The 16,945-nt window shown below is 43.4% G+C and overlaps 1 protein-coding gene across 1 annotated transcript; it reads left to right on the top strand.

Moving 5' to 3' along the window:
* Nucleotides 1–18: 18 nt before the first annotated feature.
* Nucleotides 19–11,587, top strand: slc38a6 (solute carrier family 38 member 6). Its single transcript, XM_005723969.1, has 16 exons — nt 19–248; nt 2,725–2,855; nt 3,041–3,114; nt 3,410–3,462; nt 3,567–3,606; nt 5,643–5,721; nt 7,703–7,788; nt 7,872–7,930; nt 8,015–8,086; nt 8,499–8,555; nt 9,030–9,109; nt 9,473–9,573; nt 9,646–9,770; nt 10,187–10,331; nt 10,613–10,707; nt 10,821–11,587. Exons 1-16 carry the CDS (start codon nt 171–173, stop codon nt 10,902–10,904), a joined length of 1,359 nt encoding a protein of 452 aa, XP_005724026.1. The 5' UTR covers nt 19–170; the 3' UTR covers nt 10,905–11,587.
* The last annotated feature ends 5,358 nt before the right edge of the window (nt 11,588–16,945 follow it).

Raw genomic sequence — 16,945 nt, 5'->3', positions numbered from 1 at the left:
GGAAATAAGAGGCACGTGACTCAACATCAACAGTGATCAGCTGACAAGTTTAGAGGAGGAGAGTTTGAGATGGTATCGTAACTCTGCGGCTCCCCGTCTCCTCTCAATCTGCGAGGGTTTGTTTTTTTTACACTAATAAATTTGTTTCCCGCTTCGGTTCCCCACCCACAATGAGCATCAACAACGATGTGGACGTGGTCCGTGAACGCACCGCCCAGGACACCGAAGAGACTGCACCTCTGTTACAGGTAAAACAACAGGCGAAGACCCAAAAGTGAAACTGCGCTGAATGACTTGCTGACCTAAAATCTACAGTCTGAGACAGAAAATAAATGTGTTTCTGTCACAAGGAAGAATTTATGTGTTTTATATAACTTTATTTATCCAAGAGACATTTTCAATCTCAGATAAAAAATTATTTTTTTTCTTCAAGATAAATCTGGCGAAAGGGTAGCAATAATTGCAACAAATCTAAAATCACAGTTCAATAAACATATTTTAAATGGTCCAAATTTAAAAAAAATAAAAGTCAAACATCAACAGTGACTTTTTGTGTTTAATTTAATAATACACTGTGAATTACAGTAGTTAAAATGGCTGGTTTTTGTAGTGTTGTCAGTAAATCAGGCTGTCAAAATGTCCAGGAAAAATATCACGTGCTTGTTTTGAACTGCTTGTTCATCTGTTTTCTGCCTGTGTCAGCACTTGCAGTGAAAGTACACCCAACACCAGAACCTCTCTTTCTTCTTCTTTTTCCCCCCTCTCATGCTAATCTCTAACTTTGTTTCCTTTGGGCTTTGTCTTTTTTTTGCTAATAAATTATGTCCAAAATTGAAGTAGACAAATATATGATTTTTTTAATATACTGGCATTATTTCAGTATTTCACTGGTTAAAAATCCAAAGGACCAGACAGGGCGCAAGAGAGGTGAAGAAGAGAGTGCTTGGAGACAAGTGACCAGGATGGACAGGATTAGAAAGGAGTACATCACAGGGACAAAGTCGGGACTGTTTGGAGGGAGGGATAGTGGCTATATTAGACCAAGGATATTGAAGATGGAGCTGCCAGGCAAAAGGGAAAGAGGAAGACCTCAGAGGAGACTATGGATGTAGTCAAGGACAGGAAGAGGGTTGGTGTGAAAGAGAAGCGTGATTTAATTACATACCATGGTTTCACAGTTAAATGGACAATTCTACTGTCAGTCCCTCATTTGAGGATGTTGTTGTGGTTATATTAAATCAGTTGTCCACATACACGCTGACAGACTGCTCAAAGCTGCTGATGAATCCTGCAAAAACTCTGCAGAAACCAAAGTGTCTCCATCTGCACCTCTTCAGAATGTGCCATTTTAATAGTGTGCAGGGGAAAATGGGGGGGAAAAAAACAACAAACCAAAATCATATTTCAGCCTTCGAACCACTTATTCTTTGATTTGATGTCAGACTAGATTAATTTAATGTTGTTTGCTGAAGCTACTTGAAGCTAAAACAGTGCACTGATAATGCAGATAAAGACTTTATTGTGACACAGAGACTATTTCAGTGCCCACTTAAGTGTTTAGAATTTTAACTTCAGACAAAAACTTTTTGACCTCACCCGTATTACAGCATTATATTAAAAATGACTGTTACAGTCATTTTTAAAACATCAGTAATGTATGTTTAGAGAGTTTAGAAGTTTTAGCTTGTCTGTCTAAAGGTAATGAGAGACTCTTTCTAGCTTGATTTTGTTAGTTTATGTGGCTGATTTCAGTGAGCAATATAGAGTTACAGTTCAAATCTAAGCAAGACATAGTGTGTGGTGTGTGTTGTTGATTCAGTGAGAGTATGTGAGGGTTACCATAAATTTTGTCTTCATGGTGTGAACATGCGGCTCAATCTGGACGTACACATGTTTGCAAAGTACTGAAAACAACATGTTCTCCCTCCTTTGGCTACTCTGTTTAGGGGTCACCACAGCAGATCATTTGCCTCGGTCTCAGCCTATCCTTAGCATCTTCCTCTGTCACACCAACCCTCTGCATGATCTCCTTGAATAGATCCATCAACAATCTGTGTGGTCTTTCTCTTTTCTCCTGCCTGACAGCTCCATCTTCAACATTCCTTGTCCAATATATCCACTCTCCCTCCTCTGCACGTCCAAACCAACTCAGCTTTGGCTCTCTAACTTTGTCTCCAAACATCCATCACAGTGGTTTGATTTCTGCTTGTTTTTCTTCCAACTGTGTTGAATTGTACCCTGTGCAAGCTGGGATAAGCTTTACCTCAGTGTGCCATGCTTTACAATAAACTCCAGCTAAATTGTATATTCTTATTAATTTTGGGTCTTAGTTCACTTCCTGTCTCTCAGTACTGTAACAGGGGGGACTGCAACAGCCTGAAGGTCAATCTAAGCTTGTTGTGACACTGACACAAGAGTTGCCACTCGTTCTGTCCAGGATATCCCCCATTAGAGAGGTCAAGCAGTTTGGGCAGCTCCCCTTATCCTGAGCTCAGGCAGCTGTCCCACAGCCAGCAGCTCAAATCCCTCTCCATCCATTCCCATTTCCATTCCCTGATCCTCCATGCCACTGCTGTGCTCTTTTCATGACATCCATCATCAGGGCAAGCCAGTTGTTCTTAATACTGTCATGAGTAATCTTCCTGAGGCTCTTACAAAAATAATCAGATTTCTTCTGCTGCATCTTTTTCTTCATGCTATTTATATTGTGTGTTATATGTGCAGGGAGCTGTGCTATCCAGAGGCAGAGGTGCCTCCTTCGCCTCCTCTGTGTTTAACCTGATGAACGCAATCATGGGCAGCGGCATACTGGGTCTAGCTTATGCCATGGCTAGCACTGGAATAGTTGGGTTTTGGTAAGAATCTTCTCGGTGCGTAAGGCAGAAAAATGCATGACTTGACCCCTGGTATCCCAGACGATATCTGGATTAGTTTGTTATAATTCCTATAGAGCATCTAAAACTGTGTCTCCCAGTGTTTATTTTTGCTTTACAATTTGATACGTGCTTGTAAAGATATGATGAGAAACGTTTTTTTCCAGTATCCTGTTGGTGCTGGTGTCCAGCTTGGCTGCGTACTCTATACACCTCCTGCTGAAGCTCTGTGACCAAACAGGTGGGTGGGATGCAGGGTAACACGTCTCTGTGGGTGTATCCAGGGGGCTTCATCCAGAGTTGTTACATTTAAACACCCTCACTTGATTTTTTTCCCCTGTTCCATTTACTTATTATTTGCATCCTCATTGTGAGAAACTTCAGATGATGTTTAAATAATATTTTACAGGAGCAAAGAGAGGAGATAAAAACCAGATAATCCCATTTTTCCATGAAGAATTTTGTGATGCGATAGTCATCCTGACATCGTTTTCATGTCTGATTCTTCTTTTTTTCCCTCTTCTTCTTGGCTCTAGGTATCAATTCATATGAAGACCTCGGAGGGAAAGCCTTACAAAAACCAGGAAAAGTAAGTGTTGATTTTTGGATTGCTGCACATTTGCCCTGCCAAAAAGTTTTTACAAGTTTTTCCACCGTGACCAGAGAACTTGCTCACACTGACTGTCTTTTTAGGTTCTGGTTGGAATCGCTATTCTTATCCAAAATATCGGTGGTAAGTGAGCCCCCGGTTCAATGTGCAGTTACATACATCATTTCTGACATGCTGGACAGGAACTGATTTTTGTGGGCTTTTATAGGAGAAGGGTGGTGAAGAGGGTGAGGAGTGCTGCAGGGTCAGACTATGGTCAGTTTATTTTGGAGGTAGATAGCGCCTCCTGCTGGTGCTCAAATGGCTGGTGTTTTACAGCCACCCTCCTGTGTGGCTATTATCTCGATTCCCTGATAACCTCTGACCCTGCAGCCGCTGTCTCCTCCCCTGAGCCTGAAACACGACTTCTCCTCTAATTGATCGCTGATGGTAAACCCACTCCCACCGTCTGTGTGTGGAGTAGCCTAATGGGACCCCTCCCTTTATTTCCCCCACCCCCTCACTTCTCTCTCTCTCTTTCTCTTACTGTCATTCCTCAGCCACAAACCGTGCTTCCCAGACAGTCGAGAGCTGAGGTGATAGCTCCTCTGCAGTCATTAGTGGGACGGCTGAGTGGATTATTGCCGTGCCCTCTGGTATGTGTGCGGTTTTCCCAGCATGGGGGCAATATGTGTGAGAGTGTGAGAGCCAGCACTCCAGCATGCATCTGTCTATACCCCGGGCCCCTTTTATAAGAGTGCAATTAGCCTCACTCTGGGTAAACATTCATCTGCACTGCCAAAGGCTGATGGGCCAATTGACCTTAATTACTGACCAGCCCAGGGCTCTCACAGCCGGCTTCGGCCCTTGTCCTTAATGAAATGAAAGTGGCTCTGGCCTTTGTTGAGCACACTCTGCCGCTATTTGCTGACCACACACAGAAGGTTTAGGTCAACTTTTCTTGAAGTTTACATACGTACTTATTATTCTAATACGTTTTCTTACCACTTGGCAATGCTTTCTCTTCACTCAGGGTTTTTTTTTTCCTCCATGCTTTTTTTTTAAAGATGCAAATACTGTCCCACCAGCAGTTTCCACAGATGTGGTGTTATACTTACAGTAACCAGCTGCATCGAACGAAACCATTGCATCATGTCTGCTGTGTGTGATCTCTGTCAGCATGTCTTTATTTGTCTGTGGCTTAAAACGATACATATAATATAAAAAATTTTTCATGCTTTCTTTAAGTTGACGGATGAACTCTCCCAGGGTACGTTTTTGATTAATCCGCTAAAAAAAACCCCGCAGCCTCAGAGTAACATCTTATTGACAGATTTGAGCGCTTACATAAAATGTCTGCAGTTATTCTCAGAGAGGGAATGTCCGTGCGTCTGTGTGGGCCGAAGTGTTGCTGGGGGAATTTTCTTTCATAAACAAATACAGGATCTGGGGGATTAAGGCCAGGCTTATTTAACGGCTAGCGCAAGATCTGCCCTCCGAGGCAATAAGGGCCCAACTAACTCTGGCTAGCGTGGCTTCACAAATCTAAATCCCTTAACATTATCTCCCTTTATAACTGGCCACACACTGCATCTGAATACCAAACGCGCTCACTTCTGATGATGCTCTCTTCCCCCTTTCTTGCTTGCTTTCTTGTTTTTGGGGCTTCTAATACTCACAAAAAGTGACCCCCCCCCCTTCTCTCTCTCTCTCTCTCTGATTGGTTGCCTGTGCATACAGGGAAGTATCCTTTTTCCTAGTGAGGTGGAGAAAGGGGGAGAAGTACCTGGATTAGCGTCAGAGATCATTATTGTTAGCATTCCTCCCCCCTTCGCACTTCTTCGTCCTGGCTGCCACTCGCGGTCTCCAGCAGTTGGAAGTCCTGCATAATGTCCGCTCCTCTATGCCAAGGGCTTTGCCGGTGATCCCCTTGAGCTGCCTGCCCCACCCGTTTGCATTGGAGCCGTAGTAACCCCCCCCCCCCTTCCACCCTGCTATTTCCTCACACTGGAAAAACGCTCATCATCCTCACACAGCAGCTTATGATTGCTTGTGACAGCACACATTCATCTGCTGTTTTTATGATTTAGTAGCTTGGTGTGATTATGGGCTTTTTTTCTTTCTTTTTTTTAAAAATAAACACTCAATTTCTGAACCCTTTCTGTTCTCTCGCTTCTCAGCCATGTCATCCTATTTGTTCATCTTGAAGTCGGAGCTTCCTGCAGCCATCAACAGCCTCCTGAGTGCAGACAGCCCAGGGTGGGTATATCCAGCGCTGTGAGCTCCCTCGTTTGCCAAAAAAGAAATTCAGCTCAAAATCTGTCACAGCTGCGGGTTGAACAAAGTCATTCTTTTGAATTAGCTGCACTGAGATAAAGAATGAGTCATTCCTGTTCCCATGATGTTGGAGATTATACTTTTTGGCCTTTTTAAATAAGTCAAATTTGACACTTGTGCGCCACAAAGCTACACAAACTGGAATTAGTCGGGCAATAAGAAGCGCATGAATAATGTCGGGGAAGCTCCCTCGCTAAACCAAAATACACTGCTAATGTTTTCTCTGTCTGTCGTGTAGCGTGAGGCATGCCCACAGGAAATGTATTCCCGATACGAGAGCCATTCATCACCTATCAGCAGCAGCCAGTGCCTTTCATTGGTCTGCGTGGACATGCCTGCAGAGAAGTCCTTGGCAAAGAATGTAACTTCTATCACTTTATTATTGGCCACACTGGTTTAAGCAAGAGTTGTAGCTGCTCTCAGCCCTATCCGTCAACATCTGAATCTTCCACACACAGCTGCTTTGTATTAGCGCTCTCCTTTCACCCCCACCCCCCAAAATCTCTCACACATGTTCCCCGGAATCAGACTGATACAAGGGGATATCAGTTTTGCCATTCTAATTACAGCTCACTGCTGAGGGAAACAAAACATTTCTGTTAATGAGCGGCTTTGAGATGTTAACAGACGCGCACATTCGATTCCATCAAAGCCCAAATAAATGAGTTGTTTTATATTAAAACGCGTTTCTTTTATCTGGCTCATTTATCATAATATGGCAGAGCGAAAACAAAGTCACGCTCAATCTTTTCTGCGCTGCTGCTAACAGACTGCGTGTGTCCCGCTTCTCTCATCGCGTTTAAATTCAAGGCCAAAGACACGGACAGCTGTGGATCTGGGATTGTGCGCGGCCAGATTTATGCTGATGTTCGAGATTGACTCATTGGCAGTCGTGCTCCGGCTTTAACCGAGAGCTATCCTGCATCTCGTTATAGCGTGAAATGTTCCACATTTCATGGTTCTTCTAGGTATCCTGTAACTTTACAGTAAGCCTGCAGCCTCCAGAGATCCCTTTTTCTTTTTTTTTACAAAAATGTCTGCAGGAATGAGAGCTTTTTTTTCTTTAATTTAAAGTGCTTCTTGTTGAAAAGTAATGTGCAAATAAACCGGCCTCGCCCTAATTAAGATTGGGTCTAATACTTTGTGTAAACTTGGCTTGGAGCAGACCTGATTGGACCAGAGAGAGTCCAGGTCAGAGCAGAGGTCTCGGTGACATCCAGTTACAGGGTAGAAACGGTGTAGATGCGGAGACAAATCCATCAGCGCCTATGGTAACGCCACAGCTGTGAAACTGCCAAACAGGGGTCAGTGGGTGTTGATGTTGTCAGAGCAGGTGCTGCTTGACTCTGGAAGCCCCCATAAAGAGCGGTGGAGCCAGTCCCTCACGACCCCGCATACAATCCGCAGCAGAGAGCCGGGCAGCATCCGTCTCGACCGACCCCGGTGGAGCCGGCATGCCTTCCACATGTGTCACCTCGAACGCCAAGCCCCCACCCCCCTCCTCCTCCTCATTTTACTCCCCGATCTCGAATGAACTGCCAAGGCTATCCCTCGGCAAAGGAAAATATTATTCCCCCTCTCCAAAAACCCAGCAAGTGAAATGTGGTCTCATCTGATGGAGCGACACAACGTTTGCATGTGAATTACATAATTGTTATGGTTTGCAAGAGCTAAAGCCTTTAATTCATACCACATGATGAATCTGTCGCTCTGTATTTGAGCACGAAATGGAGACAAATTTCCAGAGCCGGCCCATCTTAAGGCATGGAAGAATACTCTCTCCTATCCCTGACCTGATAATAAAACGTGGCTTAATTCAGTGTTAACCTGTAATAGTTCACTTGCCTGTAATAGTTCACTCCCTTGCTGTTTTTATTCATTCATTCATTTATTTATTTTCCAGAAATGCCTGGTATGAGGATGGCAGGCTGCTTCTGATCATAATCACACTTTGTGTCGTTCTACCTCTGTCATTGTTGCCTAAAATTGGTACGTTAAGCGATCCTCAAGCGTGTTATTTATTTTTTTCTTGTTTGGTTGCTTTTTGATAGATCTTTCTCCCGTCCTTACAGGCTTCCTGGGATACACTAGTAGTCTCGCCTTCTTATTCATGCTGTACTTTGCAGTTGTGGTAAGCTCTGACACGAACCTCCATACGTCCATCTGTTTGTTTGTTTGTTTTTTCATTTTTGACTTTATTTATTATCTCGTGTAGGTCGTGGTCAAGAAATGGTCCATCCCCTGCCCACTGCCCCACAATATAACGTCCCTTTCAGGTGCCTTGAAGGTAAGAACAGCATTTCTTTCAGCACATAAATACTCTTTTGAAAACAACACAGATCTGGTGCAGTATGGTCCAGAAGGTCATGGGCACGGGATTAAGAGGAAAGCCCAGGAGATTGAGCTTACTGATTGTGTCTGCACAGGCTGATGAGGACCAGAGAAGGCTGCACAGATCTGTGTATGGTAACTGATGCTGTTCCTGAAGGACAGGAAGTCCAGATAACCTTTCCTGATCCTGGAAATCAACTCTGACCTTTTAGGAATTAAACAGACCATACAAAAAACCTGCTATGAGCTATATTAGAATACTTGTTTCCCTTAAGCTTGAAATGAAGCTTTACTATTTGCAGCAGCACTGCTGAACTCATCTCTTTCTAGAAATAACCGGCTCACTTTTTTTCACCTTGTTTCTCCAGATATCAAATTCCTCTGACTCAGAGTGTTCTCCAAAACTCTTCGTCATCTCTAGTAAGGTACGTATAGGAAACCAGCGTTTTTCCTTGGCACTGAACACGCGGCGGCTTTGAGGTGGCAGTGAGAAGCTGTTAAACGTAGATCTGCTGCAGCTGCTCCACTGTGTTGACAGGTCACACTCTCACCTGTGAAGTGTAACCTGTACATGTGGAGCTCAAGCACACTACGCAGCTGACACGTGACACCGATTTACGCTTTCTCGACCGTTTCCTATAATGTGCTGACACGGCACTATAGATGTATACTTGCACGTAGTATAAGATGCATTTAGTGGAAGAAAAGTTCAGAAAGTTCACACTTTTCGATTTGCATCCTCACTCTTAGCAGCCCAAGCAGTAATTACTACTATGAGGACCATACCTTGACCCACCTACCTCCTCCCTCCAGTGTAACTGAGTAGGTTGTTAATTTGTTAATGACGGCTGTGCTCTGACTGATGTGTGTGTGTGTGTGTGTGTGTGTTTGTGTTGCAGAGTGCCTATGCCATCCCCACCATGGCCTTCTCCTTTCTGTGCCACACGGCTGTCCTGCCGATCTACTGCGAACTGGATCGGTCAGCTTCGCGTTTATTTCTACTATTTTTGCCTGTTTTCTGTCATATGTATCCAGTTATGACAGAAAACAGCTGCTTATATTAAACACGGCAAAGTTTCAAGTAGTTAGAGGATGCGTGAGTCAGAAGCTCAGGCTTTAGGCTCCTCTACATGCATTTCCTACAGTTTGCTTTCTATGTGGAGAGGAGGTTAAATGACCTGACTTAGGGGCTACACCAAGGCCCAGGATAGGATAATAAGATGAATTATAATTGTTATGTATCATTTAAAGCTATTCTAAGTCTATGAATAAAATATGGAGCTGGAAATGACCATAATAGGTGCTTGTCACGTGAATGCATTATTATCGCTTTGTCTTTCAGACCTACCAAAGCCAGGATGCAGAAGGTCACGAATATCGGCATCAGCCTCAGCTTCTTGCTGTACTTTATTTCTGCGCTGTTTGGCTACCTCACCTTCTACGGTAAGTCATCAGGGACACTTTCATTCAAAGGAAAGCATTGTCCCATCTCTGTTTTCATCTTCTAACTTTTAGCTCACGTGGAATCCGAGCTGCTCCTCAGTTATGATGCATACTTGCCCCGGGACATCATGGTGATAGCGGTTCGACTGGCCATCCTCCTGTCTGTGCTGCTGACTGTGCCACTTATACACTTCCCTGTGAGTAGACCTGCTTCATCATGATGATGATGATGATGATAATGATGATAATAATAATAATAACGATGCTTTTTCCACACAGGTTTGTTTAGTGCTTCTTCTTTTTTCTTTTTTTACTCAAACTGTGAAACTGAAGAACTGAACTGAAAATACTTGAAGGCTTTGTTGATCATTTTTATGTTGTTATTGTGATCAAGATGGTTTTATTTTTCAGTTCCACCTTTTTACTCTTTCACTTTATCAATTTAAATTTATTGTCGCCTAGAAAATTCATCTGGCTCTGTTACTGTGTTACAGCTGCCAGAAAAGCAGATTACTTCACTTTCCTTCTTTCTGCTTTAAGACATTTAGTTGCAATAACACTCGAGTGCTTTCAGCTTGAATGAGTACTGTCTGTGTCTGTGTGCTTGCTGCAGGCCCGTAAAGCTGCAATTTTGATGCTTTTCGGGGGGCGTGCCTTTTCTTGGCTGATCCACATCGCTGCAACTCTAACCATCCTGTGTGTGGTGCTGATACTCGCCATCTTTGTGCCTGATATCAGAAATGTGTTTGGAGTAGTAGGTATGTGGTACTTTGAAAATACTTTTAACATATGGGAGTGGGGGGGGGGTGTATATCAATAGATATTATATTGTTCATAAATTATAGATATATTTTTATTTCCTTACCTGTAACCTTTTAAATATGAACAGGCATTATAAGCTGCCAATATCCCAGTAGCCCACAGTTATTGATTGTACTGGCTAGAACTGCAGTATCTGCTTATACATAATTAATGGCTGGAGTCCTGCTCAAACAGTTTATAAATCTCCTATCATGAGCCTTTCCTGTTTGTTCCTCAGGATCAACAACATCCAGCTGCCTCTTATTTGTCTTTCCGGGCATCTTCTACCTCAAAATCAGCAGGCAGCCCCTCAGGTCCTTCGACTCTGTTGGGGTAAATGAGCTCTTCTGTAAATAGAAGATCTGGCGATGAAGTTGCATACATTATATTTTGAGGTAATCTGGTAATTATTTCGATTTTTTTTTCTTTTCTTTCTCCTCTCTCAGGCTGCACTACTCGTGGTCTTTGGCGTGATTATGGGAGTCATCAGTTTCTGTGTTATCGTCATCACATGGGCAAAGAGCTCCTAGCCCCCTTCTGGTCTCCTCCCCCAGACCAACAACAAAACCAAAGAAAATGAAGCGCGCACCAAACAAACTGAAAGTTGAATAAATAAAGGGAACAGCATCGCCCCCAGGCATTTATTTATGATAAAATTATTCGACATTTGGAAAGAACATGAAAAAAAACAATCTCAGCTCAATGTTTACATCTCCTGTACCGCACTGACCTTTGTACTGTACCAAATTCAGGGCAAGTCTTGTCTTTTTTTTTTTTTTTCAAATCTGATGTGTGGGTTTGTGATACAAAGCTGTAAATTTACTTTAATGTGCTTGTTTTTTCATTTCTACTTGTTCTGTGTTTGCGATTTTTGCACTTTATGTAAATTATTGACCACCCGATGAAGACTACATCGAAGTTTACTGCTTTCCTAAATTTTGTATGTGACACTATATGTATTTGTAAACACAGTGGGTTTTATGGATCACATTTATTTTTTGGGGCATTTGTTTTGAGTGTCTTTGAGCTTTGAGCACTCTAAAATCAGGTAAAACTATTTCTGCTCCATCGTCTACTGCGGTGAATGTGATAAAACCGGTGATCAGTTTGTTGGTTCATTATAGCGCACGCCATGTGGGCCTAATTTAGAATGATGTGTTAGATTGTATCAAATTGCCAGCACTTGATAAAAGAGACGTTGTTTATGTAATGACATGTCAGTTTTGCTCTATTTAACCACTAAAATGTCTTTATCGGTTTTCTAGAAAGCTCATCAGTCAAAACATGTCTGCTTGTTTGATTGGCAGGCACACTGCTGACGCTGAGGCCCCGCTCCTCAGTTGTACTGTGGTTTTCAGCCTGTAGCTAATGAAAGCCACATGCTCTGTACGTTTCTAATCATGATGCTGTTTAGATTGTCTTCATGCTGCCTCTGGAACCTACGGCCACCCGACTGCTGCTTTTAATCTGAGGAATTAGGCAGGCTGGCCCCCGCCATCCCTGCGAGAAAGCAGCGGCTGCAGGATTTTCACGCCACCCTTTTTTCCTTTTTTTAAAACAAGGTTCGGTAATGCAGGGAATATCCCCGTGCTTCAATCCACCCCTCTTAAGGACACTCCCAGAAATAAAGGGCACCACAGCTGAACATATATATTTGGTTGTCATGAGGGGTAGAAGCAATGAAGTATGACAGCAGAAAAAAATACTGAAGTACATTTTTTTCCAAATAATTGTAATAATTTTGGGCTTGAAGGAATAATTTAAAGAAATGCCAGTGAGAAAGTCCCCAGATAAAGGAGCTATAAATGAAGTGGGAAAACAACAGTGTTTCTGACAAATAGGAACAGAAATTAAGAATCCTGACCTTCTCCTGCACGGGATCATTTACAAACCTCTATGCTGAACACAAAAGCAGAGCAAGATTGCCACCTGGTGTCAGACTGTGTCCACAGCAGTCCAGGTCGGCACCATTTCACAGAAACTCAGGCGTCCTATGTTTTATCAAAACCTAACTAGGTGAAGATAACCACATGCTCAGATATTTTTCCAGGTTTATAATGAGCTGGAAAAATGCATGTTAACTCAAACCAGAGCTGGGTTTTTTTGTTTTTTTTTTTAAATGGAGATCTGACTGGGTCCCGAGTCCTCGGGCCCAGAGGTGGGAGTGTTTTTGTTTAGTTAAACTCACTCACACCCTGGGCCCATGTCCAGCAGTATGACAGCACCATCTCCCAGGGTTAAAGGATGGAATGAGCCAGCAGAGGAGCGATGGTGGGCCGGAATTAAGCTCCTGCTGGCAGCCGCCACTTTTGTATTGTTTCAAGAGGCGTCGGCTGTGTTCTTTGAAAATCATTTTCTGTTGTTGGAAATCAGGAGAAGGGTGAACCTGGTGTCCTCACTTTGACCTTCAGCCTACTTTGCCCATCCTGTGTGTGAAAACAGGCTGGGAACCACTGGATTAGATATGCAGAAAGTATTATCTACGTTTCTACAGGTGGCTGGAGACTGTTATCAGTGTGTCTTCTCTCTCCCTCCCCTCACCCCACCCATTCACGGCAGACGGCTGCCCCTCCTGAACCTGTTTCCGTCTTTATTTCCTGTTAGGAAGGAGTTTTTCCTTCCCGCTGTTGCCAAGTGCTCGGTCACAGGGAGTCGTCTCATTGTTGGAGTTTTCCCTGCGTTATTGTAGGGTCTTTACCTTACAACACAAAGCAACTTGAGGTGACTGTTGTTGTGATTTGGTGTCTTTATAAATTAAATTAAATTGAATTTTCTGTTGTGGTGGACATCAGAAACTGAAAATCTCAGTGCGGACAACATCTGCTTTCTGTTCGCCTGCATAATCTTGTTCAACAGGCATTCCTGGCTGAAAGGTGCTTCACATGAGCTTTTTAAATGCCGGTTGGCATGATGAGTGGCTGTCCTTGTTAGTCACGGTGGGGACTGCAACTCAGAAGAGACGCCATCAATACGCAAGTGTCATCACTGATGAAGTGCTCTCCATTTATTTATTTTTTTCCTCTTTCCTCCCATTCTCTCTGTTCCCTCCATCTACATTCACTCCATGCCGCTTTTCTGCTTTTAATCAATTTCCATGCTCTATCAGTAAACATGTTCTTTGTGTCACAGTAAGAGCATTCCTCACTCTGAGCACTCTTTCTGAAAGAGTACACGCTTTGGTCATAGGAGAGTGTGACCCATTTATACTCCTTATTTCTTTATGATTTTTTAAATATCATATTGCTTAAATAAGGCCTCAAAGCAGGAGAAAAACACGATTAGAGATCTTTATATGTGACATGGTGCAGTTTGACAACATCATCTGCTCCTGCTTTTCAGCTAGCGTGCTTCAGACAAGCCCGTGCTGCATTTGTAGATGAGTGATGTCCTTCAGCCCTTTCACCTGGGAGTCCCCAAAGCTGTGTATTAACTGAAAACCATTGTGTGCAGCAAACTCGTCACTTTCTCGAATAAAGGGGAAGAACTGACTGACACACGCATCACTTGCCAGTTCACAATAAGGGCCAACACAATGACTAAAAAAATAAACTTGACTCCAAGATTGCAGTCCCTATATAGTCCTCGAGACACAATACACCTCTGTAGCAGAGCCGTATGTTTTCAGGACTGGAATCAAGGTCAAGAGTGAAAGAGGAGGTTTTATAAATAAACAAGGGAAGTTTTACAAGGAAAAGCTTTGTAGTGGTTTGTCAATTTGGCATGTAACGACCAGAGGTTGAGGAGTAAGGAAGAGCGCCGATGGAGGCCCAGTGGTCAGCAGCGCAGTGTGGGATTCTGTTTTTTTTGGTTGGGAGCAGGGGTTAGTTTGTGTCCCTGCAATCCCATCAGCCCTGCGCTGAGCCTTTAATGCAGCCCTGACGCCTTTCTGGCGCAGGGGCCACGCTGCCTCACATCTGGAGCCAATTACCCTGGAGGGGCTGTGACAGGGCCCCCACCATCCTCTACTCTCTGCTCCTCTGTCCAAAGCAGCTCACACCACTCTCACAGTTGCATTCTTCTTTTCACAACATCATGCTTTATTTGTCAGTCCTTTTCCTCTTTCTTTTTTTAAATTTGAAAACCATAACCTCCTCTACACTCAGAATCCCCCCCCCCCCCAATAAGCTGATAAAGAAGAATAACAGGGTATGTTTGTGGCCGAAGGGCTTAAGAGAGCAGAGAGCACTACGTAATGTCAGAGTCTCTTGTTTGAGGCCAGCCTTGTGTGTGTGTGTGTGTGTGTGTGTGTGTGCACAGCCTTACCTGAGGAGAAGCTGGGGTCTTGTGACTGGACTGTAGCACGGGGGTTAGTCCTGCTGCTTGGACCCAATGACTGATGAGAGTAATTGAGTTTGTGGTAGTGCAGCAAGCGTGTTAGGGGTGTAGACTGGCCCCGTAGGATTTCTCTCACCGAGGTCACAAGCGCTGGGAATGGGCTTCACCATATCTGGACCATACTCTTGTTAGTTCCCGCCCCACAGTTTGGCACCAATGCTATGGTTCATTAGCTGCAGCTATAGGGTGTACCTGGGCAGAGAGCCAGGGGATTGAGCTGTCCTGGGTTACACAGACATAAATTGAGAGTGTAGACTGTGAAGCAAATGTGGAAACTCTACAGGTGGCTGAAATTAAGCCATATACACAGAATCAGCCTGCTCTGAAAAAAGGAGGGGGGAGGCTTTTGGTAGCTGGCTTTGTGCTCGAGGCACTAAAATCTTGGCATTTTAAGGAGATACCTCAGAAGTGTGTGTTCATGCCTTTGTGTGTGTAAAGCATGCACATGTCTAATGTATATGTACACATGAAGCTCACAAGTCTGTGTGTTCTCAGTCTCTGGAGTCATGGAGAGCTGCAGACGTCTCCCATGGGTGCATAAATTCACGATTTGGCCGTGACAGCCTCTTCCAGAGAGAGAGAGAATGTTAGGCTGGAATGAGGGGGAAGCCATGCAGGGCAAAGAGCCACTGAGTTGGCAGACAGAAGGAGAAAAAGAGGGGGAACTGCTCGTAGAACAAAGAAAGAAAACAAATCATCCTGAGCTGTAAAAGTGCCATCTCTCGTTCTGGGGTAAAATATGAGCGAGTGGAAGAAAAATAGATTTTTAAAGTTTATCATAAGAGGGATGTGAGCAGAAAGGAAGAGGCGGGGGTGGAAGATGAGGGGGATCAATGGATTAAACAGTCTTACTCTGCCCTCTGCTGGACAGTTCAACAAAACAACATTGAGGCTTTGCTGAAAGCAGGAACACTCTTATGACCTTTCTCAAACTGTGCACAGAAATAGCACTAAAATACCCCGACTCTAACATGTATTTAAAAAAAAAGCCATGTGAGAATACCTGAACATTTGCTCCTGCTGGTCGGGGTGATCTGCAACAAAAATTTAAAGGGGCAAAATGTTTTATTTTCAACCACCAGCTTTGAGAGTCCTGCCGCTGATTGCTGTAAGTGCACTGACACTTTTTGCACTGAATCAATCTGCTATCAGCCTGCTTTGGCATTACGACCTTCTCTTCTCAGTAAGGTCATGTCTGAGAGGCCGTTTACAAGACATCCTGGATTCAGGGGATGTGCAAGTTCTGGGACCCCAGCCCTTTATTTATAACAGCTGGACCAGAGAGATGTGGAGTCCTGACATTTGGCAGAGTGGGGTGAGAGGTCAAGTCTAACACCAATAAAGTGAAGACTTTGATCGTGGCATTTATGGATAGAGGAGGTACAGCACCCTCAGAGTGGGAGAGAGTGGTGTTTAAAGAATAAAGAAAAAGAGCACTCCTGCAGTTAGGTGAACCAGCCGGTCAAGAAAGAAAAAAGAAAAAGAAATTAAGTAGCTGAACTTTTACTTTCATTTCAGGATTTATTTTACAGCCCATTGCCTCCTGCTGGTTCACTGAGCCCAGTCAGAGGATGTCAACAAGCACAGATGTGCATGTAATAATAATTTGAATTACTGCTTTTTTGTGTGTGCTGTAAATATTGAGGAAAGTGCAGCTTTAATTCAAGAGGTTTAACAAAAATATTGCATTCCCTGTTCAGGAAATGCAGCCTTTTTATATACAGACTTTATCATTTTCAGGCACAAGTGCTATTTAAGTGCTTGCTTGACTGACAAGCACTTTCATGGCCAAGTGGAATCTGTTCTCTCATTATTCCATGACAAATTAAGCAGATAAAAACCTGTAGTTGTTAAGTGTTAACACAGATAGACAAATACATGTTTAGCACAGCAAGTGCTCTCAACATGAGGTCCAAAGATATAGGTAAAGGTGTCGGTCATTGTTGTGATCCTTCGTCTTAAAACTATCAGAAAGATAGTAAAAGCTTTAGGAGCGGCCAAATCAACAGTCTGGTGCATTGTTATAAAGAATAAATGCTCCTATACGGCTCAGCATCTACCTGGAAACCACAGAAAACAACTAAAATGGATGATTACAAATGCTTTGCTTGGCTAGAAAAAGCATTCACAACATCTAACCAAGTCAATAACACTCCCATGGAGGCATGTGTATCATTGTCTACAATCATGAGAAGCCCTTGTGAATATAAATGCAGTTTATACAATGAGGTGGAAA

This window comes from Pundamilia nyererei, unplaced genomic scaffold (genome assembly GCF_000239375.1).
Source record: "Pundamilia nyererei isolate P.nyererei 1_Seehausen unplaced genomic scaffold, PunNye1.0 scaffold00010, whole genome shotgun sequence".
Lineage (NCBI taxonomy): Eukaryota > Metazoa > Chordata > Actinopteri > Cichliformes > Cichlidae > Pundamilia > Pundamilia nyererei.
This window is presented reverse-complemented; position numbering and strand designations above follow the sequence as displayed.